The sequence below is a fragment of the Argopecten irradians genome, chromosome 3 (genome assembly GCF_041381155.1).
Source record: "Argopecten irradians isolate NY chromosome 3, Ai_NY, whole genome shotgun sequence".
Lineage (NCBI taxonomy): Eukaryota > Metazoa > Mollusca > Bivalvia > Pectinida > Pectinidae > Argopecten > Argopecten irradians.
This window is the reverse complement of record NC_091136.1, coordinates 69,818,873-69,841,600: the sequence shown is the minus strand read 5'-3', so window position 1 is coordinate 69,841,600 and position 22,728 is coordinate 69,818,873. Positions and strand designations below refer to the sequence as shown.

At 36.6% G+C, this 22,728-nt stretch overlaps 2 protein-coding genes across 2 annotated transcripts; one reads left to right on the top strand and one right to left on the bottom strand.

Annotated features, from left to right (window-relative positions):
* Nucleotides 1-485: 485 nt before the first annotated feature.
* Nucleotides 486-9,489, top strand: LOC138319441 (serine/threonine-protein kinase VRK1-like). Its single transcript, XM_069262600.1, has 3 exons — nucleotides 486-668; nucleotides 2,584-2,998; nucleotides 3,307-9,489. The coding sequence occupies exons 1-3, from the start codon at nucleotides 531-533 to the stop codon at nucleotides 3,381-3,383; spliced, it is 630 nt and encodes a 209-aa protein (XP_069118701.1). The 5' UTR covers nucleotides 486-530; the 3' UTR covers nucleotides 3,384-9,489.
* LOC138319440 (mitochondrial chaperone BCS1-like) lies at nucleotides 9,442-22,121 on the bottom strand. Its single transcript, XM_069262599.1, has 5 exons — nucleotides 22,033-22,121; nucleotides 18,598-19,378; nucleotides 16,424-16,579; nucleotides 15,582-15,699; nucleotides 9,442-10,035 (listed from the first exon to the last, which is right to left on the bottom strand). The coding sequence occupies exons 2-5, from the start codon at nucleotides 19,328-19,330 to the stop codon at nucleotides 9,780-9,782; spliced, it is 1,263 nt and encodes a 420-aa protein (XP_069118700.1). The 5' UTR covers nucleotides 19,331-19,378; nucleotides 22,033-22,121; the 3' UTR covers nucleotides 9,442-9,779.
* Between the last annotated feature and the right edge of the window lie 607 nt (nucleotides 22,122-22,728).

The following is a 22,728-nucleotide window of genomic DNA, read 5'->3' as shown; positions in this document are numbered from 1 at the left end:
ATCTATGAGTGGCCTTAGCACTTTGATTTGTTCAACTACTACATTCCGTATAAGTCAGTATACAACCTATGGGAAATCAGGGTGCATGCCTATTATCGTGATGATCATGTTACACTATAATATGCTGATCACGGTAATAGACATGTGCCCGGCTATAATAGTCATGAGATAAGGAACGTTACAAACCATGTTCTGATCAAATGGATTAACCTAGTGACATTATGTTTGAGATGAATTCCAGATGAGTCGAATTATTTTCGTTGGTACGTTGAAAATTGAGATAACGAGTTTCGACTCTATATCATTGATATGCTTTAAATTAATTTGAATGAAACAGCTTCTTGCAAGTTGAATCCAAAACTGCATTACATGACACTGTTGTGGCAGGTTCTATGTGCTTAGTATTATTGAATCGAACCAGGTGAGGGATACAGACCCTGTGGGCCTCTTGTTGTTAATATTACAACTGATGACTAACATAGTTTTGATTTTGTTCTTTTCATACAGATGAAGTACAAAAATATTTTGAAATGGTAAAGAAATTACAATATGATGAATGTCCAAACTATGAAGGGATGAAGACGCTATTCCGGAAAGGTCTGAAAAACCTTGGAAAAAAGGATGAATGGAAACTAGATTTACCCCTCAATGGTCCTGTCTCGCCAAAGGTAATAGGTTAGATAGTGATCTTGTCTCACTCAAGGTTAAGGTCAGATATTGATCCTGTCTCACTCAAGGTTAAGGTCAGATATTGATCCTGTCTCACTCAAGGTTAAGGTCAGATATTGATCCTGTCTCACTCAAGGTTAAGGTCAGATACTGATCCTGTCTCACTCAAGGTTAAGGTCAGATATTGATCCTGTCTCACTCAAGGTTAAGGTCAGATACTGATCCTATCTCACTCAAGGTTAAGGTCAGATATTGAAGGTTAAGGTCAGATATGATCCTATCTCATTCAAGGTTAAGGTCAGATATTGATCCTGTCTCACTCAAGGTTAAGGTCAGATACTGATCCTGTCTCACTCAAGGTTAAGGTCAGATATTGATCCTGTCTCACTCAAGGTTAAAGTCAGATATTGATCCTGTCTCACTCAAGGTTAAGGTCAGATTTTGATCCTGTCTCCACTCAAGGTTAAGGTCAGATACTGATCCTGTCTCACTCAAGGTTAAGGTCAGATACTGATCCTGTCTTACTCAAGGTTAAGGTCAGATACTGATCCTATCTCACTCAAGGTTAAGGTCAGATTTTGATCCTGTCTCACTCAAGGTTAAGGTCAGATATTGATCCTATCTCACTCAAGGTTAAGGTCAGATATTGATCCTGTCTCACTCAAGGTAAAAGTCAGATACTGATCCTATCTCACTCAAGGTTAAGGTCAGATACTGATCCTATCTCACTCAAGGTTAAGGTCAGATACTGATCCTGTCTCACTCAAGGTTAAGGTCAGATATTGATCCTGTTTCACTCAAGGTTAAGGTCGATAACGATCCTGTCTCACTCAAGGTTAAGGTCAGATACTGATCCTATCTCACTCAAGGTTAAGGTCAGATATTGATCCTGTCTCACTCAAGGTTAAGGTCAGATAACGATCCTGTCTCACTCAAGGTTAAGGTCAGATATTGATCCTATCTCACTCAAGGTTAAGGTCAGATATTGATCCTGTTTCACTCAAGGTTAAGGTCGATAACGATCCTGTCTCACTCAAGGTTAAGGTCAGATATTGATTCTGTCTCACTCAAGGTTAAAGTCAGATAAGGATCCTGTCTCACTCATGGCTAAGGTCAGATAACGATCCTGTCTCACTCAAGGTTAAGGTCAGATATTGATCCTGTCTCACTCAAGGCTAAGGTCAGATAACGATCCTGTCTCACTCAAGGTTAAGGTCAGATATTGATCCTGTCTCACTCAAGGCTAAGGTCAGATAACGATCCTGTCTCACTCAAGGTTAAGGTCAGATATTGATCCTGTCTCACTCAAGGTTAAGGTCAGATATTGATCCTGTCTCACTCAAGGTTAAGGTCAGATATTGATCCTGTCTCACTCAAGGTTAAGGTCAGATATTGATCCTGTCTCACTCAAGGTTAAGGTCAGATATTGATCCTGTCTCACTCAAGGCTAAGGTCAGATAACGATCCTGTCTCACTCAAGGTTAAGGTCAGATATTGATCCTGTCTCACTCAAGGTTAAGGTCAGATATTGATCCTGTCTCACTCAAGGTTAAGGTCAGATATTGATACTGTCTCCCTCAAGGTTAAGGTCAGATATTGATTCTGTCTCACTCAAGGTAAAAGTCATATATTGATCCTGTATTGGACCCCAAATGTACCTAAAAAATTACTGGATAGCGATGCTGTCTTGCTGAAAGTAAAGATATATATTAAAGTAGGCCAGTTGCGCCAAAGATAAAGATCTGAAAATGATTGTTAATATTCGATTATATCTCATCAGAAGGGCCAACAACTGAGAGCGATACATCAAGGGAGAAAAATTGAATGCAACAAGTGTAGATAACTTTGTTGTTGTGTCATAAAAAGCAAATATTCTCTTTGTCAAATTTCTTATTCTGGTCTTCTGAATTACAGAAGGGAGTCAAACGAAAAAGTTCTGTAGTTGAAGAAGCAAGGTCTAAACCAAAGCAAAAGGCTGTCGCTAAACAAAAGAAATCTACACCAAAAAGGGAGGTAGCATCGCCAAGAAAGAAAACACCAAATGTTCAGTCTCCCAAGAATGTGAAATCTCTAAAAGTGTTGTCACCAAAAAGAATTATCCCAGGTCGCCCTTCTCCAAAACAAATTATTCCAGGCCTTTCTACTCCTAAAGGAATTATTCCAGGCCGTTCCACTCCTAAAGGAATTATTCCAGGCTGTTGCACTCCTAAAGGAATTATTCCAGGCCGTCCATCTCAGTCTCGAAATTCACCCAAAGCTGCAGTGATGAGAGTCAAATCACCCATTTATCACAATGGAAAAGACAGTAAAGATATCCCTGTTAAAAAAGGTTGGACTTGTCGGATATCCTGACCACAACTCGAGGTCACAAAACACTTTCAATGTTACAAAAGGAAAAACCAGCTCTAACGTTAATGTTATACAAACAATAGAGTATTGTGACATAATCAAATTGTTGTTAAGCTTAAAATTTTAGTTTTTTTTAGCAATAGCTTATTATAAATTATGCTAATTTGTTGAAGCAATAACTACTTTTATCATTGTAATAATTAATAAAAGAAAATGAATAACTTCACCATTTTCATATTCATTTGATGAAAAGAATTAAGACTCCTTTTAATATTTTTTGAATTGCAGTGACAGCAACAAGGCGTCGAGTGAAGAGAAGGAGGGTACCAACAGTTGACACCAGCATGCAAACCTCACCACCATGAAAACAACTACTGGGAAACAGACATCAGTAGGACCACTTCTCAACCAACAAAGTAAACAATGACATACATCTTGATTCCAATGGACAGACCAGTATCTTGAAGTGTTCAGTGACGTTATCCGCAAGGAAATGGCTCCTACATACATGGTGGAAACATGTCATTCGTTCGTACTTGACTAGAAAATTCTGCATTGTTGGATAGCCAGTGCTGATTTGACCTATTTTTGGTTTTGACACATTCTACAGGCCAAGGTTTTTGCCAGCACAATTTTTAGGTCATCTGACCCAAAGGGTCAGGATGACCTATTGTCATCATGCACCGTCCGTCGTCGTGCGCCGTCCGCCGTCCGTAAACTTTTCATTCAAACGACTTCTTCTCAATAACCGGAAGGCCCAGGGTACTCATATTTGGCCTGTAGGTTGCTGGGATGAAGGGCTACCAAGTTTGTTCAAATGAATGACCTTGACCTTCATTCAAGGTCACAGGGGTCAAATAGGCTAAAATCTTTAAACGACTTCTTCTCAAAAACCAGAAGGCCCAGGGTACTGATATTGGGCCTGTAGGATGCTGGGATGAAGGGCTACCAAGTTTGTTCAAATGAATGACCTTGATCTTCATTCAAGGTCACAAGGGTCAAATAGGCTAAAATCCTTTAAACAACTTCTTCTCAAGAACCAGAAGGCCTAGGGTACTGATATTGGGCCTGTAGGATGCTGGGATGAAGGGCTACCAAGTTTGTTCAAATAAATGACCTTGACCTTTATTCAAGGTCACAGGGGTCAAATAGGCTAAAATCCTTTAAACAACTTCTTGTGAATAACTAAGAGGCCTAGAGACCTGATATTAGGCCTGTGGCATGCTGGGATGAAGGGCTACCAAGTTTGTTCAAATGAATGACCTTGACCTTGATTCAAGGTCAAAGGGTTCAAAAAGGCTAAAATCTTTAAACGACTTCTTCTCAAGAACTAGAAGGCCCAGGGTACTGATATTGGGCCTGTAGGATGCTGGGATGAAGGGCTACCAAGTTTGTTCAAATGAATGACCTTGACGTTTATTCAAGGTCAAAGGGGTCAAAAAGGCTAAAATCCTTTAAACAACTTCTTGTGAATAATTAAGAGGCCTAGAGACCTGATATTAGGCCTGTAGGTAGCTGGGATGAAGGGCTACCAAGTTTGTTCAAATAAATGACCTTGATCTTCATTCAAGGTCAAAGGGGTCAAATAGGCTAAAATCCTTTAAACAACTTCTTGTGAATAACTAAGAGGTCTAGAGACCTGATATTGGGCCTGTAGGATGCTGGGATGAAGGGCTACCAAGTTTGTTCAAATGAATGACCTTGACCTTCATTCAAGGTCAAAGGGGTCAAAAAGGCTAAAATCTCTAAACGACTTCTTCTCAAGAACCAGAAGGCCTAGGGTACTGATATTGGGCCTGTAGGATGCTGGGATGAAGGGCTACCAAGTTTGTTCAAATAAATGACCTTGACCTTCATTCAAGGTCACAGGGGTCAAATAGGCTAAAATCCTTTAAACAACTTCTTGTGAATAACTAAGAGGCCTAGAGACCTGATATTAAGCCTGTCGCTTGCTGGGATGAAGGGCTACCAAGTTTGTTCAAATGAATGACCTTGATTTTCATTCAAGGTCATAGGGGTCAAATAGGCTAAAATCTTTAAACGACTATGTTGTATTGTACTAATAGTCAGATGACCGTTAAGGCCCATGGGCCTCTTGTTAGGTCTCCTGACCATAGGTCATGGTGACCTATTGGGATAGCCTTTGGTCCGTCATCCGTCGTGCGTTTACTTTTTGTTGTGAACAGGATAACTTAAGTTAATGTGAACCAAAATTGATGAAACTTTGTATGTAGCTTAATATTAACAAGATCTCGGACGAGTTCGAGTTTCAGGGTTGCTGGGTCAAGTTCAAGGTCACTACTACTATTTTTAGAAAATCCCTATCAGCACTCTAGCGGCTTCATTCCTCGAGTGATTTTGATCACACTTCACACATAGACAAAGGATCATAATATCTCGGACAAGTTTAAGTGTCAAGATTGCCAGACTAAGGTCAAGGTCACTGTTACTATTTTTAGATAATTTCTTTGTCAGCACTCTAACGGCTTCATTCCTTGAGTGATTTTGATCAAACTGCACACAAATACAAAGGACTGAACAGTTTGAGTTTCAAGGTTGCAAGGTCAAGGTCACCGTTACTATTTTTAGAAAATCCTTTTCAGTGCTCTAGCGGCTTCATTACTTCAGTGATTTTGATCAAACTTCACACAAATTTAAAGGACCATAATTTTTTCGACAAGATACAGTTTCAGGATTACCAGGTCAAGGTGAATGTCACTGTTACTATTTTTAGGTCACCTGACCATACATCATAGTGACCTACTGCAATAGCCTATTGTCCATCGTGCGTTAACTTTTCTTTGTGAACATAATGACTTGAGTAAATGTTAACCGAGGTTGATGAAACTTTGTATGTAGCCTTATATCAACAAGATTTTGTACAAGTTCAAAAATGGGAATTATTCGACAGTAACGTACAAGTTATTGCCCTTTGTTCTAATTTTATCATTGTGCTTGTAAACAAGATAACTTTGGTAAATGTGAACTGATTTTGATGAAACTCTGTATGTAGCCTTATATCAACAAGATCTAGGATGAGTTTGAAAAAGGGAATTTAGTTTGAAAAACGGAATTTTTCGACGGTAACTATATTATAGAGTCTATGTCCTTTGTAATAATGCTACTATTGGACCTTGTGTTATAAAGATATTGTGGTGCTTTATCAGAATTGTGAATTTTATAACCCTTGGCCTCTTTGTTTGCCCCTGGGGAGGAGGCTAAGTTTGCTATAGTTTATATTGAATACTTCTTAGGTATATTTTGTTTATTTTCTACTAGAAATTGTTCAAACTTTTGATTCACATTATAACCACAAGAGGGCATTTTGCTATTATGTCATTTTGACCCTGTCTCTTCCCCAAAGGCTGAGGGGTGGAGCCCAGTGGGGTCCAAATGGCTTAAATTTTTAGGCCACCTGACCATAGGTCATGTTGAAAATTAACACACCATGTGTTAAAGTCCCTCATAGCTATTATGTTGGCCCTTAAATGACAAATTACTATTGGATGTCAGGTGACCGTTAAGGCCCATGGGCCTCTTGTATAATGAATGTCTCCTACTTGTCAATGCTAGCATGTTTAAAGATAGAAAACCAGTGGTCAAGTTTGTAATTCTAACCTTCTAGTCTGCAGATAGAAAACCAGTGGTCAAGTTTGTAATTCAAACCAAGTTTGTAATTCTAACCTATTAGTCTGCAGATAGAAAACCAGTGGTCAAGTTTGTAATTCTAACCTTCTAGTCTGCAGATAGAAAACCAGTTGTCAAGTTTGTAATTCTAACCTTCTAGTCTGCAGATAGAAAACCAGTGGTCAAGTTTGTAATTCTAACCTATTAGTCTGCAGATAGAAAACTAGTGGTCAAGTTTGTAATTCTAACCTTTAAGGTGACCGTTAAGGCCCATGGGCCTCTTGTATAATGAATGTCTCCTACTTGTCAATGCTAGCATGTTTAAAGATAGAAAACCAGTGGTCAAGTTTGTAATTCAAACCAAGTTTGTAATTCTAAACTATTAGTCTGCAGATAGAAAACCAGTGGTCAAGTTTGTAATTCAAACCAAGTTTGTAATTCTAACCTATTAGTCTGCAGATAGAAAACCAGTGGTCAAGTTTGTAATTCTAACCTTCTAGTCTGCAGATAGAAAACCAGTTGTCAAGTTTGTAATTCTAACCTTCTAGTCTGCATATAGAAAACCAGTGGTCAAGTTTGTAATTCTAACCTATTAGTCTGCAGATAGAAAACTAGTGGTCAAGTTTGTAATTCTAACCTTTAAGGTGACCGTTAAGGCCCATGGGCCTCTTGTATAATGAATGTCTCCTACTTGTCAATGCTAGCATGTTTAAAGATAGAAAACCAGTGGTCAAGTTTGTAATTCAAACCAAGTTTGTAATTCTAACCTATTAGTCTGCAGATAGAAAACTAGTGGTCAAGTTTGTAATTCAAACCAAGTTTGTAATTCTAACCTTCTAGTCTGCAGATAGAAAACCAGTGGTCAAGTTTGTAATTCTAACCTTCTAGTCTGCAGATAGAAACCAGTGGTCAAGTTTGTAATTCTAACCTCCTAGTCTGCAGATAGAAAACCAGTGGTCAAGTTTGTAATTCTAACCTCCTAGTCTGCAGATAGAAACCAGTGGTCAAGTTTGTAATTCTAACCTCCTAGTCTGCAGATAGAAAACCAGTGGTCAAGTTTGTAATTCTAACACCAAATTCATCTGTCAATCTATGCCTTTCAGTTGACCTAGAAATATTTCTGATGCAAATAATCATTACTCCAATAATTACAGCAGTATTTCTGAAATTGAAGTTTAAAAAAATTAACAATATTTACAGTCGTTGATATCCATGACAAGAGAATAGCCAATTCCATCAAAAATAATATAAGTGTGAGAAAAGGAAACAAAAATATTTTCACAATTTCAAGAAGCATTTCAAAATTTCATCAGTCAAATATTTAGAAATGATGGGTCTTATAGACCCTAAAAGCCTATTTGAGATCATTAAAAACTGCAGAAATTTTCTTCATTTTTTTTTTTTTTTTTTTTTTTTTTTTCTGAAGTTAAAATATCGAAAAACTTTGACCAGCGCAAATAAATGGCTAAACGGTACTAGAGAAATCTTTTAGATTAATGTAATCTGGAACACCTATGCATTAAACTTACCTAATCGATCAGTAGAGGATTTATAACTTCTAGCCTATCTCATACAAATCTAGATCAGTAAAGCCATGAGGATTAACTTCTAGCCTACCTATAAATCAGTAAAGCCATGAGGATTTATAACTTCTAGCCTATCTTATACAAATCTAGATCAGTAAAGTCAGGAGGATTAACTTCTAGCCTACCTATAGATCAGTAAAGCCATGAGGATTAACTTCTAGTCTATCTATAGATCAGTAAAGCTAGGAGGATTAACTTCTAGTCTATCTATAAATCAGTAAAGCCATGAGGATTAACTTCTAGCCTACCTATAGATCAGTAAAGCCATGAGGATTAACTTCTAGTCTATCTATAGATCAGTAAAGCCAGGAGGATTAACTTCTAGCCTACCTATAGATCAGTAAAGCCATGAGGATTAACTTCTAGTCTATCTATAGATCAGTAAAGCCATGAGGATTAACTTCTAGCCTACCTATAGATCAGTAAAGCCAGGAGGATTAACTTCTAGCCTACCTATAGATCAGTAAAGCTAGGAGGATTAACTTCTAGCCTACCTATAGATCAGTAAAGTCAGGAGGATTAACTTCTAGTCTATCTATAGATCAGTAAAGCCATGAGGATTAACTTCTAGTCTATCTATAGATCAGTAAAGTCAGGAGGATTAACTTTTAGTCTATCTATAGATCAGTAAAGCCATGAGGATTAACTTCTAGCCTACCTATAGATCAGTAAAGCCAGGAGGATTAACTTCTAGTCTATCTATAGATCAGTAAAGCCATGAGGATTAACTTCTAGTCTATCTATAGATCAGTAAAGCCATGAGGATTAACTTCTAGTCTATCTATAGATCAGTAAAGCCATGAGGATTAACTTCTAGTCTATCTATAGATCAGTAAAGCCATGGGGATTAACTTCTAGCCTACCTATAGATCAGTAAAGCCATGAGGATTAACTTCTAGTCTATCTATAGATCAGTAAAGCCATGAGGATTAACTTCTAGCCTACCTATAGATCAGTAAAGCCAGGAGGATTAACTTCTAGTCTATCTATAGATCAGTAAAGCCATGAGGATTAACTTCTAGCCTACCTATAGATCAGTAAAGCCAGGAGGATTAACTTTTAGTCTATCTATAGATCAGTAAAGCCAGGAGGATTAACTTCTAGCCTACCTATAGATCAGTAAATCCAGGAGGATTAATACTTTTCTATTATACAAATAATGGAACTGCAACTTTTTGAATGGCTCGCTTACAAATGATCACACCAAATGTTTTACAGTCAAATCAAATTTTAATGAAAAATAAATATAAAAAACCACTATTATTGTTTTGCATTGTCCTTTTTATACAGCCATACTGGTCCTGGTAGTACAATGACTGTACCGATGGTCTGTACAATGAAGCCATACTGGTCCTGGTAGTGCAATGACTGTACCGATGGTCTGTACAATGAAGCCATACTGGTCCTGGTGGTACAATGACTGTACCGATGGTCTGTACAATGAAGCCATACTGGTCCTGGTAGTACAATGACTGTACCGATGGTCTGTACAATGAAGCCATACTGGTCCTGGTGGTGCAATGACTGTACCGATGGTCTGTACACTGATCAGGAGGACCATATAAGTTGGGTATGGTCTATAGCAGCCATCGGATCATCCTTTTTCTGTAGAAATAAACCCTGTAGCTGGGCAGGACTACATTTCCTTCCGTGACTCTCCACAGTTTCTGAAAATAATTCTGCCATTTTTTGAGACTGGTCTGGATAAAATCTAAGAAACATCTGCTGCATTTGATAGGGTGTGCTATAGTCAATGAGTTCTTTAATATCCACTCTTCCTGGACGGATTAAAGCTGGGTCTAACCTGAAATAACAAGAACCAGCTTTGTCAGTAGATATTAAATTTCTATAAAAGGAAACATTCATGTTGTACCTTCCCAAATAATTAGGACAAAATCACAAGATCCAATGGGAATTATCAATTCACTGCGTTTTAGATCAGACTAAATTTTATTTTCAACAATGTAGTTTAACAATATATGCTAAAATATTCACAATGTGACTATGCAAGGTAAAATGCATGCATTGGAGATTTCAAAAATTATACTTATATTGAGATTGCAAGCTAGTTTGAATACTGGTAAAGAGAGACAAAGAAAATTGTGGTCTTCAAGTCAACTGGGGAATATCTCACAAACAATCCTTGAAATTCTTTATTTTTTCAAATCTCATTTGAATACTTTTCAACTTGCATTGTCAGCTTAAAGTATAAATCTGTCTATATTTGTAAATAGCTATCCGTCTATATAAGCTAACTTACCTGTCTATTACCTATACAGTATATTAGGTAGCTTACCTGTCCATAAGGGGATTATATTGGGGACCTTACCTATCTGTATGAAGAAAACCTGTGTACATGTATATTGGGGACCTTACCTATCTGTATGGAGATTACCTGTGTATATTGGGGACATTACCTATCTGTATGGAGATTACCTGTGTATATTGGGGACCTTACCTATCTGTATGGAGATTACCTGTGTATATTGGGGACCATACCTATCTGTATGGAGATTACCTGTGTATATTGGGGACCTTACCTATCTGTATGGAGATTACCTGTGTATATCGGGGACCTTACCTATCTGTATGGAGATTACCTGTGTATATTGGGGACCTTACCTATCTGTATGGAGATTACCTGTGTATATCGGGGACCTTACCTATCTGTATGGAGATTACCTGTGTGTATCGGGGACCTTACCTATCTGTATGGAGATTACCTGTGTATATCGGGGACCTTACCTATCTGTATGGAGATTATCTGTGTATATTGGGGACCTTACCTATCTGTATGGAGATTACCTGTGTATATTGGGGACCTTACCTATCTGTATGGAGATTACCTGTGTATATTGGGGACCTTACCTATCTGTATGGAGATTACCTGTGTATATCGGGGACCTTACCTATCTGTATGGAGATTACCTGTGTATATTGGGGACCTTACCTATCTGTATGGAGATTACCTGTGTATATCGGGGACCTTACCTATCTGTATGGAGATTACCTGTGTATATCGGGGACCTTACCTATCTGTATGGAGATTACCTGTGTATATTGGGGACCTTACCTATCTGTATGGAGATTACCTGTGTATATTGGGGACCTTATCTATCTGTATGGAGATTACCTGTGTATATCGGGGACCTTATTTATCTGTATGGAGATTACCTGTGTATATTATATATATTACTTACCTGTATATGAATCATTCTCAGAAAAGTTCCAAATTAATATCTTCTCTATATATTGTCTTTTTACAAATATTTTAACAGGAAAATGCTATGTTTGAGGCTTAAAACTGACTTTATGAAGCAAAGAAAGTAAATTTAAATACACTTTGTTCTAAAAATGAGACTTATGTTGATTTTCTTTTTCAATTCAAAATAGGTCAACCACAGGAAAAAGGCTTGTCACAGGAGAAATGACCCAAATTCATACTTAAATAAAATATCAACTAAATGTGATAAACTGTTAAGTTAGTAATTGTTTTGTAGGTAATCATCAAATATTTAAAAGTTTTAATTAGTTTTGTCAAAAAAAAAATATTTTATTTAATTTTTAACAAAAAGTTTGCCTGTTCTTTGAAAAAAATGTCTGTGGTGTTACCACAATCATTTTGGTTGATGCATTACTATAGGAAGGATAAGTATCCCAAATGTATTAACTAAGCTTTTATTCGGCACATGAAGTCCAAGGGAGGGAAATTTTTAAATTAAATCAAATCAATGAGAAGTTAAGCTATCAATGAAAACTTCAGTGTCCATGGAGTTACCAATTATTTTGAACCATGACATTTATTTTCAATAAAACTCTCTGTTGTATTTTAAAGGAACTACTGGTTAGTTCAAATTCAGATGTAACAGCTTGTACTATGATGAAGAGCAGAAATGAAAATCTTTAAAAAATGAAGAAACGTCTGTGTTGTTACTGTCCTTATTGTTACCAAATAGTGATAAAATAGTAACACCACTGACAAATTTTGGTAACACCACAGACATAAAAGTCACACGAGAAGAAATTTAAGACTCCATGTCATTAAATTGTTATTATATTTGATGTATACATCTCCATAGTTGAAAAAAAATATCAAAATAATGAATCACAAATATAATCAGCAACAGTACCACCACATTTAGTCTTGGTAACACTATGGACAAACATGGAAACACCATAGACCAGGACAAAGAAATACTGTTTTTTTACTCCTTTTGTAACATAAGATATATTTGAAACTCTTTGATATCATAGTATTGTGTCTACCTAGTCCATTTTAAATCTCTAATGAATTTCATTATGATGATCAAGAACTATACAAAACATTTCAATCTGGTAACACCATGGACAAATGTCTGTTGTGTTACCTTTGTCAGCGGTATTCAATCAATGTCCATAGTGTTACCAAGACAAAAGTATTGCAAAGTGATAAGTTTGAGATGAAATATAGAGCATGTTAACACACAAAAAGTTTTCAAATTATTGAAAGACCAAAATAAAATCTTAGTCTCAAAAGGATAATCTTTTTGAGTCATATTATATAATGAAATGAAAAGTATCTGTATGCTATAAAAGTACAACGATGTTGACTGGTGGGATATATTACTTGTCAGCTGATTACGGAGTATTAAAGTCATATAATTTGATATGAACTATTACTTTGACAAAGTATCAAATGAAATGAACAGTTATTAATTAGATTGATATATCTTACAGCGCCGTTACAACAAGTGTTCCTGTTTACATTCATTCACTCAATAGACACATTGGCTGGTAGCTGATCTAGTAGGCTGGTAACTGATGCAGTAGATTAGATTTTAGGTGGCATGTAACGAAGGCACTGATTGGCTGAAGCATCGGCAGCCCGACTGATTGCCCCTTGACTGACAAGATCGCCGACAACATTAAGTAGGCGGAGCTTTGATGTTCAAACCCGACTCTGTTGTACAATGTGTATGATCACGTTGTGCACTAATTTATTTTTTTACAATGAATACATTCAATCACTTTACAAAAAATTCGTAATTGTTTTGTTTCACTTATTAAGCGAATGTTTTGTTAATAAATATTCGGTAAAATTGAAATGGTACAAAGAAGAGCAGCAAGATTTGTCACCAACAAACAAAGAAACACCTCCAGTGTTGGTGACATGATTCAACATCTAAACTGGCGCTCTCTAGAACACCGTAGGAAAGACATGCGACTAACCATGCTTCATAAAATAACACATAATAAAATAAACATCAGAAAAGACTTACTCGCTCCTCCAGTCCGCAACACAAGACATGCACATCCGTACACATATCAGGCTTCCTCATGCAGAACACAAACAGGTAAATATTCATTTTTTTCCTAGAACCATAACAGACTGGAATTCCTTACAACCACAAATTCTCTCAAACCCTTCAACTACAGCATTCAAATCAGCAATCCTTTCTGCCTATTAAACTTTTTTTTTTTCTTTTTTTTTTTTTACCACTCACTCCAATTTGACATAAACTTCAGCTTGATGAAGGTGGTCAATATGATATAGATGTAGATGTAAATTATTGGCCATTTCTCTCGACTGCTGGGAGTAGTCATACTGTAGCGTAATGTTATGTAACGTATCTACCAACGTTCCAATGTATCAAACTTTTCATCGTGTTGATTAATATGTTGGGTTTAGATCTATTGTATCCATTCTAATGTTACATGTTGTACCTTCTGACTGACTTTTCCGCTGCAAGGTCCGTTTGATGTGGAAAAACAAATCAGGTACGGCTGACAATAGATTATGTCTTATCAGAATATATTCCGATCAAACACGGTTTTGATACATACCTGGATGTTACATGTAGTAGGGGATGTTATTCAAGTTGTAGACTTTGAGTTTGAATGCATTGCCTAAATATTTATAATTTGATTTTATTTATATTCCAGGTAATGTTCTCGGACGTTGGCGCATGCGCGGCGGTAGTTTACAAAATGTAGGTTGATTTTAGCCGAAAAATTGTCAACACTAGTTTCAAATGCATCTCTCTGATTAAATACTGGTGACAAAGTTAAAAAAATCTACGCCTACAGCTGGAATAGCATCCCCTAACATCCAGGTATGTGTCATAGCCGTTTTTTATCGGAATATATTTTGACAAGACACGATGGTCGGTTCCGGGTTGTACATTGTACCCGATTTGGTTTCACACACCTTGTGGTAAAGTTATAATTAGTCAGAAGCAGGCGATTTCTTTTCCGTACAATTTCTGACTGACTTTTCCGTAAGTAGCTCTTTCCATACGTACTCCACTGATTAGCGCTGATTTAGAGTCTATACATGAGGTAATTAAAATGTATTTGTGTAACCTTTTTACATTATGAAGCTTACGATGCCAATCATTTTATGTAGTAATCGACGACAGACATTTCCAACTGTATTAGCTCCGCCCCTACTTTGAAGCGACAGCCAATGAGGGCCATGCTTAGACAGCTTATTGAATGTCGTTGGCAAACTGACTAACTACCATGCAACCTGATTGTCTACCAATCAAGTCAACCACCTACTAGATTGGCCGTCACACGTACGCTTATTGTAACGGCACTGTAAAACAGGATATTATGTAGTATTTCAGTATGGTAACACCATGGACATTTGACCTTTACATGTGATCTTTTGGTCGTCATAGTAACTTATTGCGAGCTTATCAGGAATTACCAATATTATTTCTGATATCTACAATGATCATTCTTTAAGTTTCTGAACCAAAGTTATCTATTTATTGAGGTAAATTTTCAATTTTCTTTATGTTGGATTTGGAACATTTATGAGAATGACTCATATATTGGGGTGCTTACCTGTCCATATGGAGATTACCTGTGTATATTACATACCTGTCTATATTTGGTAGCTTACCTGTCCATATGGAGATTACCTGTGAATATTACATACCTGTCTATATTTGAGAGCTTACCTGTCCATATGGAGATTACCTGTGTATATTACATACCTGTCTATATTTGAGAGCTTACCTGTCCATATGGAGATTACCTGTGTATGTTACATACCTGTATATATTTGGTAGCTTACCTGTCCATATGGAGAATACCTGTGTATATTACTTACCTGTCTATATTTGGTAGCTTACCTGTCCATATGGAGATTACTTGTGTATATTACTTACCTGTCTATATTTGGTAGCTTACCTGTCCATATAGAGAATACCTGTCCATATGGAGATTACTTGTGTATATTGCTTACCTGTCTATATTTGGTAGCTTACCTGTCCATATAGAGAATACCTGTGTATATTGCTTACCTGTCTATATTTGGTAGCTTACCTGTTCATATGGAGATTACCTGTGTATATTACTTACCTATCTATATAGTTAGTTGTCATGAAGATGATCCTGGCCTCTGCTGATGCTACACCATCAATAGCATTTAACAATCCACTGAGAGTTAGCCTGCCCATACCCTGATAGGCCACTGGATCTGAAATTAGACAGGGCTAGTATAAAATAAATGTCAACAAAAAACAAGAGATCCCAGAGGAATATTGGCGCCCACCAAAGAATGATATATATCTGACAATGATAAGAGGGATCTTTTCTCTGCTTTCAAACTTTTACTACATACTACAGAAATTTGAGAAAGATCCTTTCAGTACTTTCCGAGATATATAGCAGTAATAAACTTCAATTATCAAAATCGAAGATTGCAGCCTATCAACTATCTTGTTCACCAAATGGTCCCAAAATGCAATATGCACAACTAGACCCCTAGGGGAACCTGCATGTGAAAATTGAGACAGATCCCTTCTTTACTTTCTGTGAAATAGCGGTAACAAGAATTGCTAACAGATGGAAGGACAGAGGGACGGACCACGGACAAAAGGCGATTTGAATAGTCCACCATCTGATGATGGTGGGTTAAAAATATCAATTATTTCTTAATTGATTTGCAATTATTGCATCTACATCAATTGATGTACTGTGAAAAAGTTCTGTTAAAGAAACCATGAAATTTGGACCCTGTAAGCACTTTACAGTAAATGTTGGATCGTGAGTTGGACATGTTTTAGGACTTGAATAAGACAGGGTTATAAGTATTCATAAATGGATCCGAAATTTGACAGCGTTAAATGTTATGATATTAGATCAGTATAGTAGGATCATCAGTGTATATTTTGATCTCAATTTAAAGATTGGACACCCACTCTCCTGTGATAGATCCCTGTTAAGGAAGGCAGCATCCACATCCTCCAGGAGTACGATGCTTTGTTCTGGTGCTGTAGTTAAAAGGTGATTCAGCCGATCATCAGACATCCCTCTCTCACTTAAGTTCATTACACATATACTGAAGTCCAGTTCACCTGTCATATAAAACCATAACTTCATACAACAACAAGTAAACAAAACAAAGTGAAGATGTTTGGTTTGTAAGTATTTAAAAGGACCTTGATGAGTTATTATTTTACTCACTGTTGTTGTAGATATAAATGGAATGATATTAGCATTAATGTACTTGTATTAAGAAACACTTTAACTTTATCCAAAATACCCTAAACTCTCGATAATAAGCCGGAGCCTGAACAAGAAATCACAGGGGGATCTTGGCGCCCATCAAGAATGATGTATGTTTGAGAACTGAAAGAGGGATCTTTTCTCTGCTTTTCAAACTTCAACTATCAGAATCCATGATGGCAGTCTGTCAGCCATCTTGCTGACCAATCGCTCCGAAAATGTATTATGCAAATCTAGGGCCAATATGGACCCTATACACATGAAATTTGAGAATGAGACCTTCAGTTCTTACTGAGAAATAGCAACCTTCAACTATCAAAATCCAAGATAGTGGCTGGTTCGTCCTAAAATACAATATGCACAACTAGGGTCCAAGGGAAACCTACATCTAAAATTTGAGAAAGATCCCTTTAATACTTGGTGAGAAATAGCAGTAACAAACTTTAACTATCAAAATTCAAGATGGCTGCCTGTGGCCATCTTATCAACCGATCTGTCCCAAAATGCCAACCCTAGAATACAGACGTCTCAGGAGTGATATGGTGGAAGTATACAAAATTCTCAACGACATAGACAAATGTGATAAAAATAAATTACTTCCCCGAAGTCATACTCAAACAAGAGGTCATAGTAAAAAACTTGAGAAGGGACGTTCCAGACTTAACACCAGGAAAAATAGTTTCTCACAAAGAGTAGTAAATCAATGGAACTCTCTACCTGAAAATGTCACATCATCAGAAACTTTTAAACCAGTTTAAGTCAAGACTAAACAGCCATTGGAAATTCAAGCAAGAGAAGTTCAACCCTACCTGCTACGAGAACACACAACCGCTAAACAATATGAAAAATATTCAAATGGGTCAGAGATGCCAACGGCATATTTAAAGACCTCGACGACAAGTAACAGGTTACAGGTAATATGCACAGCTAGGGTCCTTGGGTACTAAATGACATATAAAATTTGAGACAGATCCCTTTAGTACTTTCTGAGAAATAGCAGTAACAAACTTTAACTATCAAAATCAAATATGGCTGTCTTGAGGCCATCTTGTTGACTGAATGGTCCGAAAATGCAATATGCAAAACTAGGGCCCTAGGGGAACCTACAAATCAAATTTGTAATAGATCCAGTACTTTCTGAGAAATAGTGGTAACAAGAATTGTTGGTGGACAGACAGACCTCGGACGAAAGGCGATTTGAATGGTGGGCTAAAAAGGCCAGTGTTGAAATTCCTGGATTTTTGGATTTCCTACAGTCAAATGTACCTTGAATATATGCTGGTTTTGAAAATAGGCCGCACTTAAAAGTAAGCCTTAATTGGATTCCTTCCAAGGAATTTTTTTAAAAATAATAAAACAGGTTTTTCTGTCGTGTGGTCATTAATATAAAATTATCATACCGTTCTATAGTGATGGTAGTGTTATTATTTTATGACGTACATAAATATGAATATATGTTGAAATTAATACATATTTGTACTTTATTTTTCAGTTGTGTTGTAATTTATATATGCAATTTAAACACCGATGAAATGTTTCCAAAGTAAGCCTATCCCACCTTTCTGGATAAAGGACTTCGAAAATAAGACGGAAAATAGGAGTCCTGAAAAATATGCCTGGGATTTCCAACCAAAAAAGAATATAAGCTGCCGCTTATTATCGAGATATTAGGGTATTACTTAAACTTCCTTAAAAGAATGCTGACACTACATAAAATAAAGTTCCACATACATCATACTAAATGTCCCCATACAAATACAAACCTATTTTTGACAGAAATAGAACAATCCATACTATAGTGTAGTCTTGTGATTCCTAACCCAGATATAATCAGTACTCATGATCAATTGTTGATTACTTGATTTACCTGCTAATGCGGTGATGTAGCTACTTTTGCCACAGCCAGGTGGACCATAAAGAAGATATCCTCGTCTATAAGGAATACCTCTGTCCATGTACCATTTAGGGTTAGTTGTAAATTCTTTGATGTCTGTCAATATCCTCTCAGAAACACTTTTATCTAGAATAACTGAGCTAATGGGACGTTTTCTCCGTGGGTATCCAAATGGTCGCCATTCTGCTCCCATAGCTGTGTACATGACAGTTTTTCCTTCTGATTGTTCAAGAGCAAGAACTTTGGCTTCCTCTAATATGCTGAAAAATAGATTTCTATCACGACCGAATGCAGTCAGGGTCACAGACTCCCATGGTGCTCCTCGATGCAGGTCAAGCATCTGCTTTTCTCGTGTTCGTTCCACACGAATCCAGGTGGATTTATGGACAATGAAGTGAGCTCCTGGACTAGGAACAAAGTCAAAGTGAGTACTGATTCGTCCAGTCTCCGTCTGAGAGAATGTGGTTTCTACACTGAGATGCTGAGTTCGAGTACTTCGTAACGTGATCCAGTTGAGCAGCCAGTCATAACTCTTGTCCTTACTGGGTACTTCCATACTCATCATACAATGTCTCCTAAACAGAATCATACCAATCTGAGAACTTTTCCTCAGCACTGCTGTGGCAAACCCCAGTCCAAACAAACCTGCCCCCGCACCGAAGTAGGGATTGTCTGTAAGGGATGAGGCCATCTCCATCACACCCATATTTAATTGTAGTACTATTGACACTACATGAAATTAATGCATTTATTCCTGAAACAAATAAAGGATGAATTTATTTTGGTATAATAGTCCTCTAATTTGTCAGGGCAGCTTTTTAGGAAGTTCATTTTAATATCCTCTTATCTTAGCTTCTCTTGTAGTGCAAAATTATGGCGATCCCATACCCATTCAAGCTTGTACTCAAACAAACTCGTAATGTACCCAAGTTTGGAGAACCTATACCCAAGCACAGTGAACCTGTACCCATCAGAAAATATAGAGTTCATGTAGTTAGTTGTGATATATATAGACCTATTATGTCTGTGTTCGATGAGATGCTACAAGCAGAAACATACCCCGGTATGTCAAATATATGTTTCTGCTACAAGTCAGTGATCATAAAACAGTACACAAGGGATTCCAGCCAAGACTTATTCATTTTTAGTAATTTTAATTTTTTTTAATTCCTCGTGTATTTTTCTGTAGCTTAATAATTATTTGTATAAATATGAAGTAAGAACAAATTGATGTCAAATTTTGTATGATTGTGTTATAGTTTAAACTGCACGTAATCATTTATTTCACAAAAAGTAAATACCAGAGGGATCTTGGCGCCCACCAAACAATGATCTATGTATGACAAACGAAAGAGGGATCTTTTCTCTGCATTTCAAACTTTTTCAACATAGAGACAGATCACTTCAGTACTTTCTGAGAAAAAGCAGTAACAAACTTCAACTATCACAATTCAAGATGGCTGCTTGGCGGCCATCTTGTTGATCGATCGGTCCTTAATCGCAATATGCACAACTAAGGGTCCTAGATGAACCTACAAATGAAATTTGAGAATGATCCATTCAGTACTTTCTGAGAAATAGCTATAACAATTATTAACTTTAATTGTCAAAATTCAAGATGGCTGCCTGGTGGCCATCTTGTTCACAAATTGGTCCCAAAATACAATATGCACAACTTGGGCCATAGGGGAACCAAATATGAAATTTAAGAATAATCCTTTCTGTTTTATCTTAGAAATACCAATATTTTTATTATCAAAATCCAAAATGGCTGCCTGGCGGCCATCTTGTTGACCGATTGGTCCCAAAATGCAATATGCACAACTAGGGTCCTAAGGGAACCTACATATGAAATTTGAGACAAATCCCTTCAGTACTTTGTGAGAAATAGCGAAAACAAACTTTAACTATCAAAATCCAAGATGGCTGCCTGGCGGCCATCTTGTTGACCGATTAGTCCCAAAATGCAACATGCAAAAAAAACTAGGGCACTATGGGGCCCTGAATATGAAATTTGAGACAGATCCCTTCAGTACTTTCTGAGAAATAGCGATAACAATAATGGACGGACGGATGGAAGGACAAAATGTAGAAAAATATTTCAAAAAAATTTACACACTTGAATATTTTGAATTTCAAGAATGTTTCAAGAAACAACAGTATCAGGAGAAAAACATAATACACGATTACAACCCTTCATAATACAAGTTAGTATATCACACAACAGAATACTGGATCCTAATTGGCTACACATATGGGTACTATTTGCAATAGTGCCCGGGCACGCAGGCACTATTGAAGTGGCGCGAAATTGAATGTGAATGTATTGTGACCTCACCATCACATGACGTCATTATAATGTTGCGTTTCGACCAAGACGTCAAGATGGCGGTCACTGGACATGCTGTTATGTGCGGGAATGAAAACAAAAAATTTTGCTTTTCTACAGAAGATAGTTCACTCATTGATCTTCATAAAGCTGAATCCCGTTTTATAGAAACATATTTCTGCGATAATTCATAGGTTGTACTTTTAATGTAACATTGTGGCGTAGAAATGAAGGAGCTTTACGAAGTGTCGCTCGACGTGCTTCTGATACGGTGACATTAGAATGGATCTCATTTGAGAGTGATATACTAAACCCATTATGACCTGGTTGAGAGGGCACTGTTGCCTCATAGTATTGTCTCTTGATGGGATAGTTCCCGAGCCGAAATAATAGATAAATAACAACCCTTCATAATAACAATTGTATATGATAGAAATTAAAACACATGATTACAACCCTCAATACAGGCATATCTTTACCAGGTTGGGCACCTGTAAATTTATTGCTATTATAGCGATATATAGCTATAATAGCTATTTATAGATATACAAAACTAGCGAAAAACAACATTTCTGGAGATAAAAATGCTTGCACTCAAAACCGACTCCTGAAACTTACAGGGAATATGTATAAGGATTATTTGAACACTATGCAACCACTTTTTGTTCGAAACAACAGAGTAATACTTAACTTAATTAGCTTAATTATACCTCATCAAAATTGCTTTCAATATGTCTGCAAATTTCAGGAGTCGGTTTTGAGTGGAAGCATTTTTATCTTCAAAAACGTTGTTTACCGTCAGTTTTGTATAGCTATAAATCACTATTATAGCTATATATCGCTATAATAGCAATAAATTTACATGTGCCCAACCTGCTTACTGTATACATTGACTAAAAAGAATTTTCGTCCTGTGTGTCACCTTGTAAGATAACTTCATATCTAAAAAACAATTAGTTTTCGTCTAGATAATTGCTATTTTTGCCCGATCTTCTATTGAATATATTTGTAATTCACAAATAATCCGATTTCTATACACTTTCGCTAAATAACGTAAAGTTTTAAATATGTGTCTGTACCTAATGTACCGATTCATGCTTCCACTTCATGGGCGCAGCCATATTGAAAGCGAGCGACATCTGGTGACAGTATATTATCTAAGGGCACATAACTCAGTATATTTTCCCCATCGAAAATTTTAATCAAAGTACTGAAATTACTGCTGCGGTAAAACTTCTGGATGATAGGAGTTGATTCGAGTGTTAAAGGTTGATAAGTCAATGGTTATATTATCAGTATAACTGCAAATTGGAAAACGATCCAAAGAAAACAGGACTTAAACTAAGGCTGAAAAACTAATACAAATAATTGTTGTTTTATTTGGTCGTAATAATTTATCACATTGATTTATTTTCTCACATTTTGTACAGGTCCAGTTATTCTAAATACACATAATGCATTTCAGTGCAGAACCTTCAATCAAAGAGGAAGTATTTATGTTGTCAAGTTTATATAAAGAAAAGTTTCAGCATTATGGTGACTTGTAATGTCAAATTAAATTGATTTTTTTTTTGTTAAAAACTAAACAGGCATTCTTCAGATATCAAGAAAAAACTTACTGGTTATATTATATAAAATCTCATATAATGTTTAAGCGATACCGTACACGTATTTGACCTTTAATGACTAATATGAATGACATCAAGGATTTCCTTTTCAACAAAAATGTATCTAGCAAGTTTAAGAACACCATACTATCTATAACTACAAAAATT